The 15,015-nt window shown below is 40.0% G+C and overlaps 1 protein-coding gene across 2 annotated transcripts in view; it reads left to right on the plus strand.

Moving 5' to 3' along the window:
* LOC132106517 (discoidin, CUB and LCCL domain-containing protein 1-like) overlaps positions 1 to 6,814 on the plus strand; it is a 32,657-nt gene extending 25,843 nt beyond the window's left edge. For both annotated transcript variants that reach the window (XM_059512269.1, XM_059512270.1), the window contains exons 9-15: positions 622 to 743; positions 946 to 1,102; positions 1,186 to 1,266; positions 2,400 to 2,484; positions 3,237 to 3,283; positions 4,163 to 4,282; positions 6,116 to 6,814. In XM_059512269.1, coding sequence (XP_059368252.1) covers positions 622 to 743; positions 946 to 1,102; positions 1,186 to 1,266; positions 2,400 to 2,484; positions 3,237 to 3,283; positions 4,163 to 4,282; positions 6,116 to 6,669 — 1,166 coding nt within the window. In that variant the 3' untranslated portion in view covers positions 6,670 to 6,814. The remainder of the gene's footprint in view (positions 1 to 621; positions 744 to 945; positions 1,103 to 1,185; positions 1,267 to 2,399; positions 2,485 to 3,236; positions 3,284 to 4,162; positions 4,283 to 6,115) is intronic.
* Positions 6,815 to 15,015: the final 8,201 nt, after the last annotated feature.

Raw genomic sequence — 15,015 nt, forward strand, 5'->3', positions numbered from 1 at the left:
AATGACAATAAATTACACTTCTCACTAGTGTCGGGCGTCCAAAAGCCATCCAAGTGGTCATTTTTCACGTAGGAGTTGGAAGAATTATGGGTTATGCTTTGCTCATCCTGTCAGAACCACATTTGTGTATTTTATCATTTATCTTAACTGCTTGTTTAGTTTTTAAATATATTCATCTTCAACCACAAGAATGGACACCAGTGACTTAAAAAATAGTGCTTGATTCTTTAACTTTTTGATGATGAGTAACTTCCTTTCCAACTTTCAAGTCATCACACTTCAGTCTCACAACTTCACACTTTGAATTGCTCCTGTCATCTCAGTGGTGTCCTCTCGCCTGAGATGTAGTTAATGTTGGAGAGTAATAACAGGCCTTGGGGTCTTTCTGTGTCTGCTGGGAACATGCCACTTGAGTGTTTCCCTCAGGAATGTGTTTAATAAGTGAAGGAGGCCAGCCACAGTTTTCCACTGTGATGCACTCTGAAGTGAAGTCTTCAGCCTACATGCTGTCACATTCCTCAGCTGGTTGAGCGCTTGCATCAAGTTCCTCAGGAGCATTTGAGGCTAAATGTTGTGTGACTAGACGATGAAATAATTCGGAGTCATGTTTTTGTTTCATAGGTATTCAGACCACAGGCTTGACCATCACAGGCTTTGAATATTTTGTAAAAAACTATAAGATCGAGTACAAAGATCGGAGTCGCTGGCGAACATTTGTCCAGTATAACAACTCTGATGAAATGGTAAGACTTTATTTAATTCACTACATAATCATGTTCAATAAAACCTAATATATACAATTAATAATATATTTTTTTAATTGATTATTATAATATGTTTGGTTTACATTTTTCCCTAACATTATAGAGGTAGATAGATAGATTTAGCTTTTTCAACTGTATAGACAAAAATTGTTTGATTATACAGTGTTGTATTTTATTTCAGATCTTTGAAGGAAATACTGACAGCCTCCACCAAACACGCAACACCTTCCATCCCTCCATCGTAGCACGAAGCATTCGAGTCGTACCTCAACAGTGGCACCGGATAATCGCTATGAGATTGCAGCTTCTGGGCTGTCCTTACGTTAAACCCATCCCAGGTGGATGTCTGAGACACAAAGGCTTCACCACCTTATTTCTCTCATTAGAAATGTTCACTAAACCACTGTTTCTCCTTATGCAGTGAATTCATCATCTACAGTGACGCAGGAGGCCCGGCCTACACAGTCCATTCACAGGCCACTGGCCTCTCACGCTGATCTTGGTATGATTTTAAGAACAAGCTATGAATTATTACATATTATGTTACAGATGTACAGGACAAATGTCTGACAACCCACAAATATTTCCCTACTACTATTATTCAAATTTCAGCTAAACGCTTATTTTTTCTCAAGACATTTTCTTTTGTTGTCTACCTCAGGGCTTTAATTTCATTAACTATAACCATAAAAAGTGAATTACTTACTTATTATTTACTTAGGCCCCGTTCCACATGGAGACGCGTTTAGCATTTCGTCCATGCAGATCCGGCGTTTTGGGAGAGTGAAACCGATATTTTTTGAAACCGGGTCCCAGAGTAGATAAATCTGAAAACGCCGAACTTGCATTTTCATGTGGACCACGAATGCATATATATTTTCTGAAATGATGACATTATCAGCCCACGTCTCACCCCTAGTCAGACACCGCTACGTCACGTAACAGATTAATAAATCTATTGTTCCATGTTAATTTGTACACCGCACACAAGGTTTATGCACATAGTCTTCTCCATTTTTAGTGTATCTCTGTGGCAGAATTACAGCGCCACATACTGGTCTGATATGTATACTACATCATTTTGTGGTCTCTGTGGACGCGGATATTTCTGGAGACCTGGAAAAGGCAACATTTCTCATTTTCATTTAGTTTCAAATTTTTATTAAAATAACTTACTATAAACATATTTAAAAAAACTAAATTAGCAACATTTGAACTACAATTAAAAAGAAACCGTAATATCTAAAAATAAAATCTAAATGTTATTCAAAATATAAATAATAATTTTAATAGTACATCATTGACACTAAGATAACACATAACACTTGTTATATTTGTACAGTATTTTGTGTGTGTGTGTGTGTGTGTGTGTGTGTTTGTGTGCATCAATTAAAGCAGCACATTAATATGGAACGGTGATTAAACTGACTTGGAACCACCTCTGTATTAAATGGTTTTAATGCATACCTGCCAGCCAATCAGAATCCAGTATGGATTAAAATGATTTAATACATACACGCACTATAATAACTATATATAACAATAATGGTTCAAAAATACTTGACCATGTACATAAATGCAAAGGGTGTTTTTTCTTTGTGATCATTAATATCTTTTCATTTTCTTCGTTTTCAGTTAATCTGGTCATAATACTTGTGCCAACCATTCTGCTTGTGGTCCTGCTCCTTGTGGGAATCTGTGTGGTTAAAATGCTATACACGTAAGTCAGTTTTCTTACATTTCTGAAGTTGCCGTATTTGTTTATATTTTCCCTGAAGTCCGTTTGCTACCCTACTTTTAAGCCTTTTCGAGATGTAAATGACCTCTGTAATGATTACCTAACCTTCACTGTGTATTAGCATAGTAAATAGGTCAGTTTTTATTTTCATGTTGACTTGAAAGAAGAAAGGATGAAAGTTAAGACTATTTTGTCTGTGTTCTCCATGTTGTGTCTGACGTGAGAGGGTGGTAAAGTCCGATATGTTAACATTCATTGAAGCACGGCAAGCTTATCTCAGTTCAGCTACAGTCTGTTGCTAGCCCTGTTATCAAACACAGCAGACACAGTCTCACTATTGCGTATGCACATGCACCAGTGATTCCCAGCCTGCCCTAATAGATACCACAGCCACTGGTGTCAATAAAAGCTGATACGAGCAAACCATGTGTGGCCTGTTGTGATTCCTCAGCAACACATTGCAGCGGTGTTTAGATTCATAAAGAAAGGGGAGATTGAGGGCTGCAGGGGATGAAGGGGGGTTGAGGGTCAAAGGTCAGTGTCAGGAGATGTGCCAGCTGCATTAATCCCCCGAGAGAGAGCTCAGGGACATTGTGGGGAAATGAAGATGAATGAATGGAGTGTTTCAAGGGAATTGTTAGGCTGCTTCTGTTGTTTAAGAATGATGAAGGTGGTGAGAGACCCTAGACTTTGCCACCTGTGCTCTGACGATGGTGTTTTTCATTGTTCCATAGTAAGAAGACAAAGGGGAACACATATGGCTCTGCGGAGACACATACAGGTAAAACAGGTCGCTTTTAATGAACTGGTTGGAACATTTAAAGTAATAATTATCAAAACCAAAGCTGTTATAAACATATGACTTGTTTCCTCAGTGGAACACAACGCAAGATGTTTACAAAAATGTTCAAATTGCACTTTTTTATACAACGAGAATAGATAGAGAGCAGTGGTGCCGATAACATCACCATAAAAGCAATCTTCTGAAGTTATTTGATTACTTTATGAAAAAAAGTGGTAACATAAAGCAGTGATGTATGATACATTATAAATGGTTACTAAAGGGTATAATGAATATATATATATTTTTCTAAGACAGTTTGGAAGAATATTTAAGCTTTTTTAACATTTAAATGTGCCCTTCTAAAGCCATATGATAGCTTTGTATGTGAAACATTGTTTGTTATCATTTATGAATAATGACAACATTTTTGGTTGGTTTTCATGATAACTTAACATTGGATTTAATTTTGTTTTTGGTGCCACTGTTCTACATTTTTTCATTGTTGAACATTTTTGTAAATATATTGTTTTGTGTTCTATTGATGAAATTAGTAAATGACACCAAAATGTTTATTTTATTGGTAATCTTTTTCATTACTTTTAAGGGTCACATAAAATCCTTAAAATAATAGAATTCACACGTTTGGAAGAATAAAACCTGACTTCACCAAATCTGACTGATCTGAATGATTTTTACCTTTATCATTCCCCAAGTCTGCACAAAATATTTTTAGTCTTCATGACATATCCCTTCTTCCAAATAAACATAGCGGTTTGCCCTTTCAGACACGTATAATCTAAGGCTTAGCTGCTCAACTCACACACAGATAAACCATCTTTCACAGACTGGCTGACAGTGAATGATTCTTGTCTACAGGCTGTTGGAGGAAGATAAAACAGCCGTTTGCCAGGCACCAGTCCACAGAATTCACCATCAAATACAGCTCTGAGAAAGACCCCATCCAGAAGCTGGACCTGGTAACCAGTGCAATGGCAGGTAAAGACTGACCAGAAATTTGGGATTTTTGCCGTCCAGTGTTAAAGAACCAGCTGGAAAAATATATCACTTTTTCCACAAAAATATGAAGCAGCACAACTGTTTTCAACATTAAAACTTTAAACTTTAAATATTCTTTTAATACATTCTTAAATATATAAATAGTTATTTTAAATTGTAATAATATTTCACAATATTACTCTTTTTAATATAAATAAATGTAGACTTGATGATAAGTGTAAAAGACTTCTTTCAGAAACATTAAAACAACAAATTACTGGCCCCAAATTTTAATATAATAATCCAAAGCAACAAAACATTTGAGCTGCTAGCATTCAACTGAAATTTTTTTTGATTTGATTTGATTTTAGTTTAATGATACATACTTCTCAACACTGCAGCCAAGATGGTAATAGAGCCCAAGTGACCAAAAGAATGTTTCATAGCACACTTTGCTTGTCATAGTCAGACAAACGACACTTGACACTGAAGAGATGTGATTTATCGCTTTGTTTTAGGATTGTTTTATCGCTTGAAGCCAGAGCGTTTTTAATTTTTAACTTTTTTTTTAAATACAGTCAGAGAGGGGAGTTTTTATTGTCTGATAAAGGGCTTCAACTTGTATGGCAATTTATGGTCCTTCGGTGAGCTGAAGAAGGAAAACAGCTTTCTAAAATGATTGTAACTGCCTGAAAGCTAGCCAGATGAAAAAATGTAATTGGCACTTTTCCCCCTACACTCCTCCAGGGCTGTAATTATTGATGCAAGACTACAGGCAGTCTGATTTCAAGCCCAGTGCTTGACTTGAAGCCCCTTTGAAGAAATACTAAAAATATCATTCAAGTAATTCATGCTGAGACAATTTATTTGTCTAAACTTTGGTTTTTATTACCGTGTTAGTCATTCCTCTTTTAGGCTGTCAGGAACGTGCGTGAAAATGAACTATAGTACTGTATGTCATTCATTTTTGATCATTTGCTTGCTTAGTTAGCCAGGTAGATTTCAGTCTGGCTTGGCATAAACAATTTCTTCTTTGGAGCACGAAAGAAGATATTTTGAAGAATATTTAAACCATTTTGACCCTCATACAACATTGGACTCCATTGAGTTTCACTGTATGAACCATCAAATAGTGTAACTTTTTTTTTTTAGGATCATTTGTGTGTTACATTTATATTTTTTATTATTAAATTTAATTATTATATTTTTTTATTATTTAATTCTGAAATAGATTTCATTTTAATATTTTCTGTTACTGTTTTTTATGTCTGTATAGTTATATGTTTGCATAGTTTAAGTTTTGCTTTTAGTATCAATTAAAATTTATTTCAGAAACTTATTTTATTTCAGAAATGTTTGTCATTTTCATATAAAGTTTTTTTTTCAGTTAATGTTTAAGTAATGTTTTTTTATTGTTTCAGTTTTAGTTAACGATAATATGCCCTTTCTTAAATTATTAAAAATAGTTTTCTGTAATTAAAATAGACCTGAAATAATATAAATAATTAGATCTTAAATCATAATGAATTATAAATAATTAAAAAAAATTGCCTACTAACAAAATATGTAGTACTAAAACTACTCAAATTTATCATCATAAAAATTAAAGCTAAATGATAAATTACAGCTATATAGAAATATAAAAAAAATCTAAATGAATTTACAAAAGAACACAACAAAATTGTTAAAACTTAAAATTTTAACTTAAAACTGAAAATATAAAACTAATCAAATTCAGAATTTGAATAAATGCTATGGTAAAATAACACTGACAGTAGAGATTGGGGCATTTTTAGAAAAACTAAGTGAATATTTTTTTTTCTTTCTCTTCAGCTGAGTACCAGCAGCCTCTCATGCTCGGCACAGACACAGTGTCCCGCAAAGGCTCAACGTTCAGACCCATGGACACTGAGGACAAAGACATCGAGGCTACTTCTCACTACGACCACCTGCAGACGGGCATCCAGTACGCCCTGCCACTGACCAATCAGGAGCCAGAGTATGCCACGCCCATCATTGAGCGCCACGCCTTCCACAAAGATCCCTTCCTTCTGGATCCCAGCTACTGCGTCCCAGGCATGGTACTAAACAAAAGCCCGTCGTTTCGAGCAGTGGAGGGCAGCAACTGTAGGACAGTGATCGGAGGGCTTGCCGGGAGCAATCGGACACCCCACATCAAAACAGACAGGGGGAATTACCCAGAGGACATCTATGACAGCCCTAAAATCCTGAAACCCGTCATGCAGAACGGGAGTTGCTCGGAGTACCAGAGACCTCAGATTAAATCCCCAGTTCAACAGTGCTATTCCACTCCCAGAGACTGCGTCAGACTGCCTTTCTCTGGACTCAGACCGGACCCAGAGGGCAGCAGCTCTGAAGGAAGCTGAGAAGAACCGCTCTGTTATGTGCCTGATTTACCTGACTCAACAAAACACCTCCAGTCTCTTTAACTTATTTGTGCATGAGGGACAACTTGTTTCTGCATTTTTGCGGAGGCTGTTACAGATGCCAACAGTTTGTGTAATTTAACAATTTTTTTTTAATTTTGTATATATGATGTATTTTGTCTTGACATATCATGATTTTGATTCAATTGTCCTGTTTGTTCCCCGTTCTTTCCCTATGGACACAAACTGTGAATGAGAGCCAGATTTTCATGTATTCTACAATGTGACCATCAGACTCTGCTTTGAACATCAACAAAGGGCAATTTCACTGATATTTCAACCAGATTTGTTTTAAGGTGTCATTAGTAAAATGTATATGCACAATCTATACTCTTTCTCCATTAATTTGCCAGCAAAAAGCCGGTTGACAGCCAGGTGATGTGTTTTGCTCAATCTTACAGACTTTTGACATAAACTGGTGTATTTGGGTTGCAGATAACATGGAGAAAGACTATACGTTGTTCATTTTGATATACTACTGACATTTTTAACAATACAAAACTGGTCGAAAATCTGAAAAGTGTCTTTTAACTTAGGGCTATGGACAAAAAAAATAACATTTTAGAAGCAGATCAAAAGATCTCCTGTTGGAAGATGATGTTTTGGAACTGGAGTAACAAGTTCCTGAGCAGTTTCTTTGGTCCGTCTCCTTTAGGACCAAGAACCATTCCGTGTTCATGTCCCTACACCAGTCAAACCACATGAAATGACGTGAAAAACTCTATTAAAATAGCCTAACATGGGAAGCAAGCTGTGTCGATGCGACAAAATTAGCTTGATCCTGTAATGCAAGCAAAATGCTGCTGCTCTTTTTCAAGCGTATATTGAGTGTAAGGGTCGTATTCTTACATTTTGGATCATTTTTCATCTCTCATTCTGCTGTATATAATAGTGTTGTTGAATCTTAAAGGTTTCTGATCCTTCTTTCATGCTGAATATTGTTGTGCTCACTCTGTTGTTTTAGACATTCCCATTGTTCCAGGTGATAACTGGCTGTTTAAAGCAATAACAGACTAAAATTTTCTTTATTTGGATTGTCTAAAGGAGTATACATATGTATGTACAGTTTTGAAATGTATATTTAGTTAAAAAAAGAGAGATGTTACTTTGTGCTGTCAATGATTATTTAAAGGGATAGTTCACTCAGCAATTGTTTATTTATTCTCATTTAATTCCAAACCCATATGAATTACTTTCATTTAAGGAATATGAGAAGAAATTATAAATTGTAGAAAATAAGTTCAAAATATCCCTTTCCAGAAGATCTGTGAGTTGCTGCTGTTTAAGGGACAATCCCTGTTAAAGATTACTGACAGGTCTTAATTTCTGTGAAATGTTTTGGAGGATGTGCTGATGGTTCATGTGTGATACTGTATGCCCGTGAGGATCTGGTCATGTTGATGTGTTGAAGTGCTTTGCCTATGAGAATCTCAGTGCTGTGTTTGTGCTCATCTAAACCCTGATTAAAAGCACCAGTTGTTCAACCTGTCCTGTGATGGTCGCTTTGCTTTAAAAAATGTGAATAATCAGCATGATTACCGTATTTTTCAGACTATAAGTCGCACCTGAGTATAAGTCGCATCAGTCCAAAAATACGTCATGATGAGGAAAAAAACATATAAGTCGCACTGGACTATAAGTCGCATTTATTTAGAACCGAGAGGAAACATTACCGTCTACAGCCGCGAGAGGGCGCTCTATGCTGCTCAGTGTAGGCTACAGGAGCACTGAGCAGCATAGAGCGCCCTCTCGTGGCTGGAGAAGGTAATGTTTTCTCTTGGTTCATGTCAAATTAATTTTGATAAATAAGTCGCAGGACCAGCCAAACTATGAAAAAAGGTGTGACTTATAGTACCATGATGCAAGCAGGATGTCACACATGAGGTGTCTCTGTGGGACAGTGATCAGGAATGTAACAGTAGGGTGTTTGTTATGGGACAGCAACTGATGGTGACCCTGCTGTTTAAATCTACCGTTCAGGTGTCCTCTATCATATTTCCTACTAGAAGTATGCAACATTAAAGCACAGCATTTAATCTCTTGCCCAACCGACTGCCACAAATGTGACCATAGACCACAAAACTAGTCATAAGTAGCACAGGTTTATTTGTAGCCGACAATAGCATGGATCAAAACTATTGATTTTTATTTTATATCAAAAATCTTTAGGATATTATCGGGACGGCAGTGGCTCAGTGGTTCATGTAGGTTATGTAGTGGTTCAGTCCCCGGCTCCACCTGACCAAGTGTCGAGGTGTCCTTGAGCAAGACACCTAACCCCAGCGGCTCCTGACGAGCTGGATGGTGCCTGGCATAGCTGACACCACAGCCGTAGGTGTATGAATGAGTGAGTGAATGGGTGAATGTGAGGCAACTTGTAAAGCACTTTGGATGGCCATGGGTCTGTTGAAAGCACTATATAGATGCAGTCCATTTACCATTTATATTAAGTAAAGATCATGTTCCAATAAGATATATTGTAAATTTCCTACCGTAAATATATCAAAAACTAGTAATATGCATTGATAAGAACTAAATTTGGACATTTTTAAATGCAATTTTCTCTACAGAATTTTTTTTATTTATTTTTTTTGCAGCCTCAGATTCAAGATTTTCAAATAGTTATATCTCAGCCAAATATGGTCCTATCCTAACAAACCATATATCAATGGAAAACTTATTTTATTTAATTGACCCTAATTGGTTTTGTGGTACAGAGTCACACATTTTTGTATCTGGTATATGCGCAAAAAACGCAATCATAAATGAAGGAAGTATAGAATTTACCATAGGCTATTTTTAGGATATAAAATAAGGTAAAAATGGTAAAGCATGCAAACAATAAGTAAAAGAAATGGACACAGCGACCCCATTGGATTCAACGGAGACAACTACTAAAGTCAATTAGAAGCATAGACAGTAAAAGAAATGGACACAGCGACCCCATTGGAACTCAATTGAGACAAGTGAAGCCCATTTTTAGCGTTTTTTAGCACTTCCGTTTCTGACGCGCAGACTCAAACTAAGCTTGATGACGTCAGCAACCTGTCTGACAGATGTACATCTTCTAAGTGGCTGTGCGTGAAAACTGCCATCGTTAATCTTGCAGAGACGGCGAGCTTGAGCGGGGAGTTCTTTGGCGTGAGTGAGCAGGAGTAAGTATTCTGATTAATTATTTTGTATAGTATTTTAAAATGTAACGCCAGTACGCCATATTAAGTTAATTGCCTGCGAGCTTCTCCTCCTGTCTGTACGGTAATGCAACAGAGAGTTGAGTGGTTATGACGCAATCGTTAGCCTATTTTTTACAAAAACTGTTTCTACGGGGCCATAATGTAACATAGACGGTAATGGAGCCCTTTATACATTGTCGTGTATCTTTAGAAATAAATAATGGACAAACGGAGTCTTTAAACGCCTCAGATGTAAAGTTATTCGCTGTCAAAGTGATGCCAAAATGAATGGGAGTCAATGGGAATGCTAACGCAAGTGAAGTTCTGCTACAAGATGGCGGCACGCGGCCGACTTCAACTTCCGGTCGACTTCCTTGCCGCCTGATTAGAAGCACGCACTTCCTGGGGGTCGAGCAAACTGCGCAAACTCAAACTGAGCTTGATGACGTAGATGTCACGTGAGCAACCTGTCTGACAATTGTAAGTCTTCTAATCGCAGTGCCAAGAGAAATCTGAATCACCCACCGAATTTTTGCAGACGTTGTTGAATAATTTTGTCCCGTTGCTTTTATGGACTCTCTATGGGCTTCTCCCTTGACTTCATGCCTCCACGTCCCCCCGATAACCTCATAGACAGTAAGAGATTGCCTGCGAGCTTCTCCTCCTGTCCATACGGTAATTTCTCTACTGTGCGACAGAGAGTCGCAGGTTATGACGCAATTGTTTGCCTATTTTTACAAAAACTGCTTCTACGGGGCCACAACGTAAGATACAAGGTAATGGGGCCTATTATACATTTTCGTGTTTCTTTAGAAATAATGAATGGACAAATGGAGTCTTTAAACGCCTCAGATGTTTTAAGTTATTCGCTGTCAAAGTGATGCCAAAATGAATGGGAGTCAATGGAATGCTAACAGCAGGTGGAGGTCCGCGAGCCAATGGCGGCGCCCGGGGATGCTTCAACATGCTTGTTTGAGATGAGAAAAATCTGCTCATAACCGATCACTGGTGATCAGCGCGAGATGCATGCCGGTTAGAAATGTGTCCAAGTTTACGTCCGCCTTGCTCTGATGTCATGCTGATGTACGTCAAAAATCTCTCGCGAGCGCAAGGTGCACGTGTCGGATTCTGCAGTCGGGCGCAGTTACTCTCCACCAACTGCGCTAATAAAAAGCACGATGGGAAACGACTTGCTGACGACACAGCTTAATGCTCATTGGTTTAAACAACTGTGATGTATTGTTCTCTTTTAAAATGTTTGATTTAAAAACTCTAATATCATGTTTTATGTGTATAATTCATGTGTGAATATTACCAAACTATCTGAAAGTCCGATCTCTTTGGGTTATGCAATTTAATTTTTATAAAAAATAAAAACACATAGCCTATGTCTGTATAAGAAAAAAATATTGATAAACACGTCTTTGGTATGTAATTAAATGGGTGTCTTGTTCATTTTATTTATTTTCATATAAAAGCAACAGAACTTGAATTACATTCAGTTTATTAGCAACACTGTGCACAAGCGTGAATCTATGGGATTTAAATCCTGCCATGATTCAAAACTGAAAATTCAGGTCTGAAAGGTTGAAACTAAGTTTTCGAAAACTCAAAATCTTACAAAAAAAAGTTTTGCAAGATCGAAAAATAAGATTTGCAAGCTTGCAAAATGTAAAAAAAATAAAAATATCTCTGCAAACATTATGTTGTTTCTTAGATTTCCTTCTTCAGAACTGCAAAATTTTTTTACGATGTTGCGCAAATAAATTTTCAGACTTTCAAATTTGTCAGTGTTCTCCCACTGTATTAGATTGTTTTCCAGGTTTGAAACCTTGTAAATGGTGATCTGAAAACTGGTGTGCGAATGTGTGAATTTTTTTTTTGAAACTCTGAAAACATCTCGGTTACGTATGTAACCTTGGTTCCCTGAATAGGGAACGAGATGCTGCGGTGACGTCACTGCTATGGGAACACCTTCGGTGTGACGAATGTCTGAAGCCCTATACCATCCCGCCAATCCTATTGGCCAAATAGCGCGTGGCACCGCCCATGCATGCGTACGCATATATATATACCTGGTGCCGCGCGCCATTTCACTCAGATTTCATGACTGAAGAAGAATGCTATCAAGGTACGGCACGGCCAGAACCGCAACATCTCGTTCCCTATTCAGGGAACCAAGGTTACATACGTAACCGAGATGTTCCCTTTCATAGGTCACTTCAATGCTGCGGTGACGTCACCGCTATGGGAACGCTATACCATCACGCCTGACGTACCTGATAGCTGGGATCCAAGGAAGCATCTGCTCAAACGGAGAGAACCCGGGAGCCAAGAGCCATCCTCACATCCAGACGGTAAGTCTTGATAAAAGTGCTCGGTGAGGACCAGCCTGCCGCAGCACAGATATCATCCATAGAAGATCCACTGAGAAAGGCTTGAGAAGAAGCCACTGCTCTCATGGAATGACCTTTTACTCCTAAGGGTGAAGCGAGCCCGTGCGCCTCATAGGCTAAATATATTGCCTCCACCAGCCAAAGGGACATGCGTTGTTTGTAACCGCATGGCCTTTATTCCTTTGTCCAAACAGACAACAGCTGGTCAGACTCAACCATGGGGCAGTACGATCCAAATAAGTCTTAAGCTCTCACAGGGCAAGACTTAGATCTCCAGACTTCGCCACAGCAGTGGAAAAAGCCTCCAGGACCACCTGCTGAAAGCGAAAGAGATAGATGCGACCTAGGGACATAATTAGGCCTTGGTCGCAACAACACTTCCACAGAGTCTGTGCTATAAAGTCAGGATTTATCCGGAACAAATTCCAAGGGCTCAAACAGATGCCCTGATAAACCATGCAACACAATGGAAAAACATGAAGGAACTCGCACGGGGCGGAAAAGGCCTCAGCCGTCGCGCACCCTGTATGAACGAGAAACAGTGGATGATGGCCCACACATCGCCGTGTCACCGGAATCATCCGATGCAGAGACAACGGGGTGAAACATTCCATGCGTAAGCCCAGGCAGTTAAATGATTCAGCACAAGATCCCCATGAGAGTGTGCTTGAGTCTGCGATTGCGCTAAACACCAGCCAATCGCCTAAAATAGTTCAAACACGAACGCCCTGGGGCCGCAACGGGGCCAGAGATCCATCCATGCACTTTGAGAAGTACTGATACGCTTTGCTCTCTAAAGCGAATCTGAGGAACTTCCTGAGTCTCCTGATGATCATCAAAATCTTGAATTTCCTCAGCCTGAGTGCAAGATTCAGATGGTGTAAATCCAGAATGGGTCGTAATCCGCCGTGTTTTTTTTTGTTTTTTTTTAAATGACGGCTGTAAAAAACCCCGCCTCCATCTCAGAGGGGTGTACTTCCTCTATAGCCCCTTTGCTCAGCAGAGTTGACATCTCCTGTCGTAGCACCGCTATTTCCATCGGCTTCGCCGCCGTGGAAAGAATTCTGCGGAAAGGAGGCGGGCCTTATTGAAACTGAATGGTGTATCCGTGACAAATCGTGTGTAACACCCATAGAGAAATGTCGGGCAAGCGTTCACACACGGCCCGAGACCATACTAGCGGTCTCAAAATTTCCGCTTCCTGCAACGCTGTATACATGTTAAAATGTCCGGGCACGAAAAGCTTGTGGCGTTCGTGCACAGGGGAAGTGTATGTATAAGAGCCGTTGCGTCTCGTTGTATAATCCTGAAACGTGTCCACGGTAGGAATTAGGCCAACAGATTGAACATTGGGCTCTGCCGCTAGCGAAAAACGGCGGCTGTGCAGGACCCTTGAATCGCCCCTCGAATTCTGAAAGCTGTATGGCGCAGAGTGTCTGAGGGAACGCTTGGCATTACAGCTCAATCCAATGCTGCTCGAAGCACCGTTTGCTGCGAGGCAGACAATGTAGAGTGTGTGGGGATTGCAGTGAGAGGGTTAGATGTGCATAGCAATCCAACAGCATTCTCTGGTGGAGGGCACAGTCCCTGGCAAACATTAAGGAAAATGCATGCATCAAACTCGCTGCGTTTCGTTGTGTATAATCCTGAAACGTATCCACGGCAGGATTTAATCCAACAAGATAAACATCGGGCCACGCTGCTAGCGAGAACGCGGCAGCTGTGTGAGCCGTCATACACTGGCCATCTTTGCCAGCCTCCGCGCCGTCCCTCAAACTCTGAAGGCTGAATTGTGCAGAGTGCCTGAGGGGGCGCGCGAATGAGAGCTCAGTTCAATGACGCTCGAGGTGCCCTTGCTGCGAGACAGTCAATGTTAGAGAACATGAAGGAAAACGCATGCATCAAACTCGCTGCGTTTCGTTGTGTATAATCCTGAGGCGTATCCACGGCAGGATTTAATCCAACAAGATAAATATCGAACCACGCCGCTAGCGAGAACGCGGCGGCTGTGTGAACCGTCATACGCTGGCAATCTTTGCCAGCCTCCGCGCCGTCCCTCAAACTCTGAAGGCTGGATTATGCAGAGTGTCTGAGGGGGCGCGCGAATGATAGCTCAGTTCAATGACACTCGAGGTGTCTTTGCTGCGAGACAGTCAATGTTAGAGAACATGAAGGAAAACGCATGCATCAAACTCGCTGCGTTTCGTTGTGTATAATCCTGAGGCGTATCCACGGCAGGATTTAATCCAACAAGATAAATATCGAACCACGCCGCTAGCGAGAACACGGCGGCCGTGTGAACCGTCATCCGCTGGCCATCTTTGCCAGCCTCCGCGCCGTCCCTCAAACTCTGAAGGCTGGATTGTGCAGAGTGTCTGAGGGGGCGCTCAAACGATAGCTCAGTTCAATGACGCTCGAGGTGCCTTTGCTGCGAGACAGTCAAAGTTAGAGTATGGGGACTGCAGTGAGAGGGTAGATGTGCATTAGCAGTCTAACAGCACTCTCAGTGAAGGGCATAGTCCCTGGTATATTAACATGAAGAAAAGCGTGTGCGTCAAACTCGCTGCGTTTCGTTGTATATAATCCTGAAGCGTATCCACGGCAGGATTCAATCCAACAAGATAACATCGGGCCAAACCGCTAGCGAAAACGCGGCGGCTGTGTGAGCCGTAATCCACCATTTGAAGAGCAAAAACTGTTGATTAACGCGCTCGAGT

Source organism: Carassius carassius, chromosome 27 (genome assembly GCF_963082965.1).
Source record: "Carassius carassius chromosome 27, fCarCar2.1, whole genome shotgun sequence".
Lineage (NCBI taxonomy): Eukaryota > Metazoa > Chordata > Actinopteri > Cypriniformes > Cyprinidae > Carassius > Carassius carassius.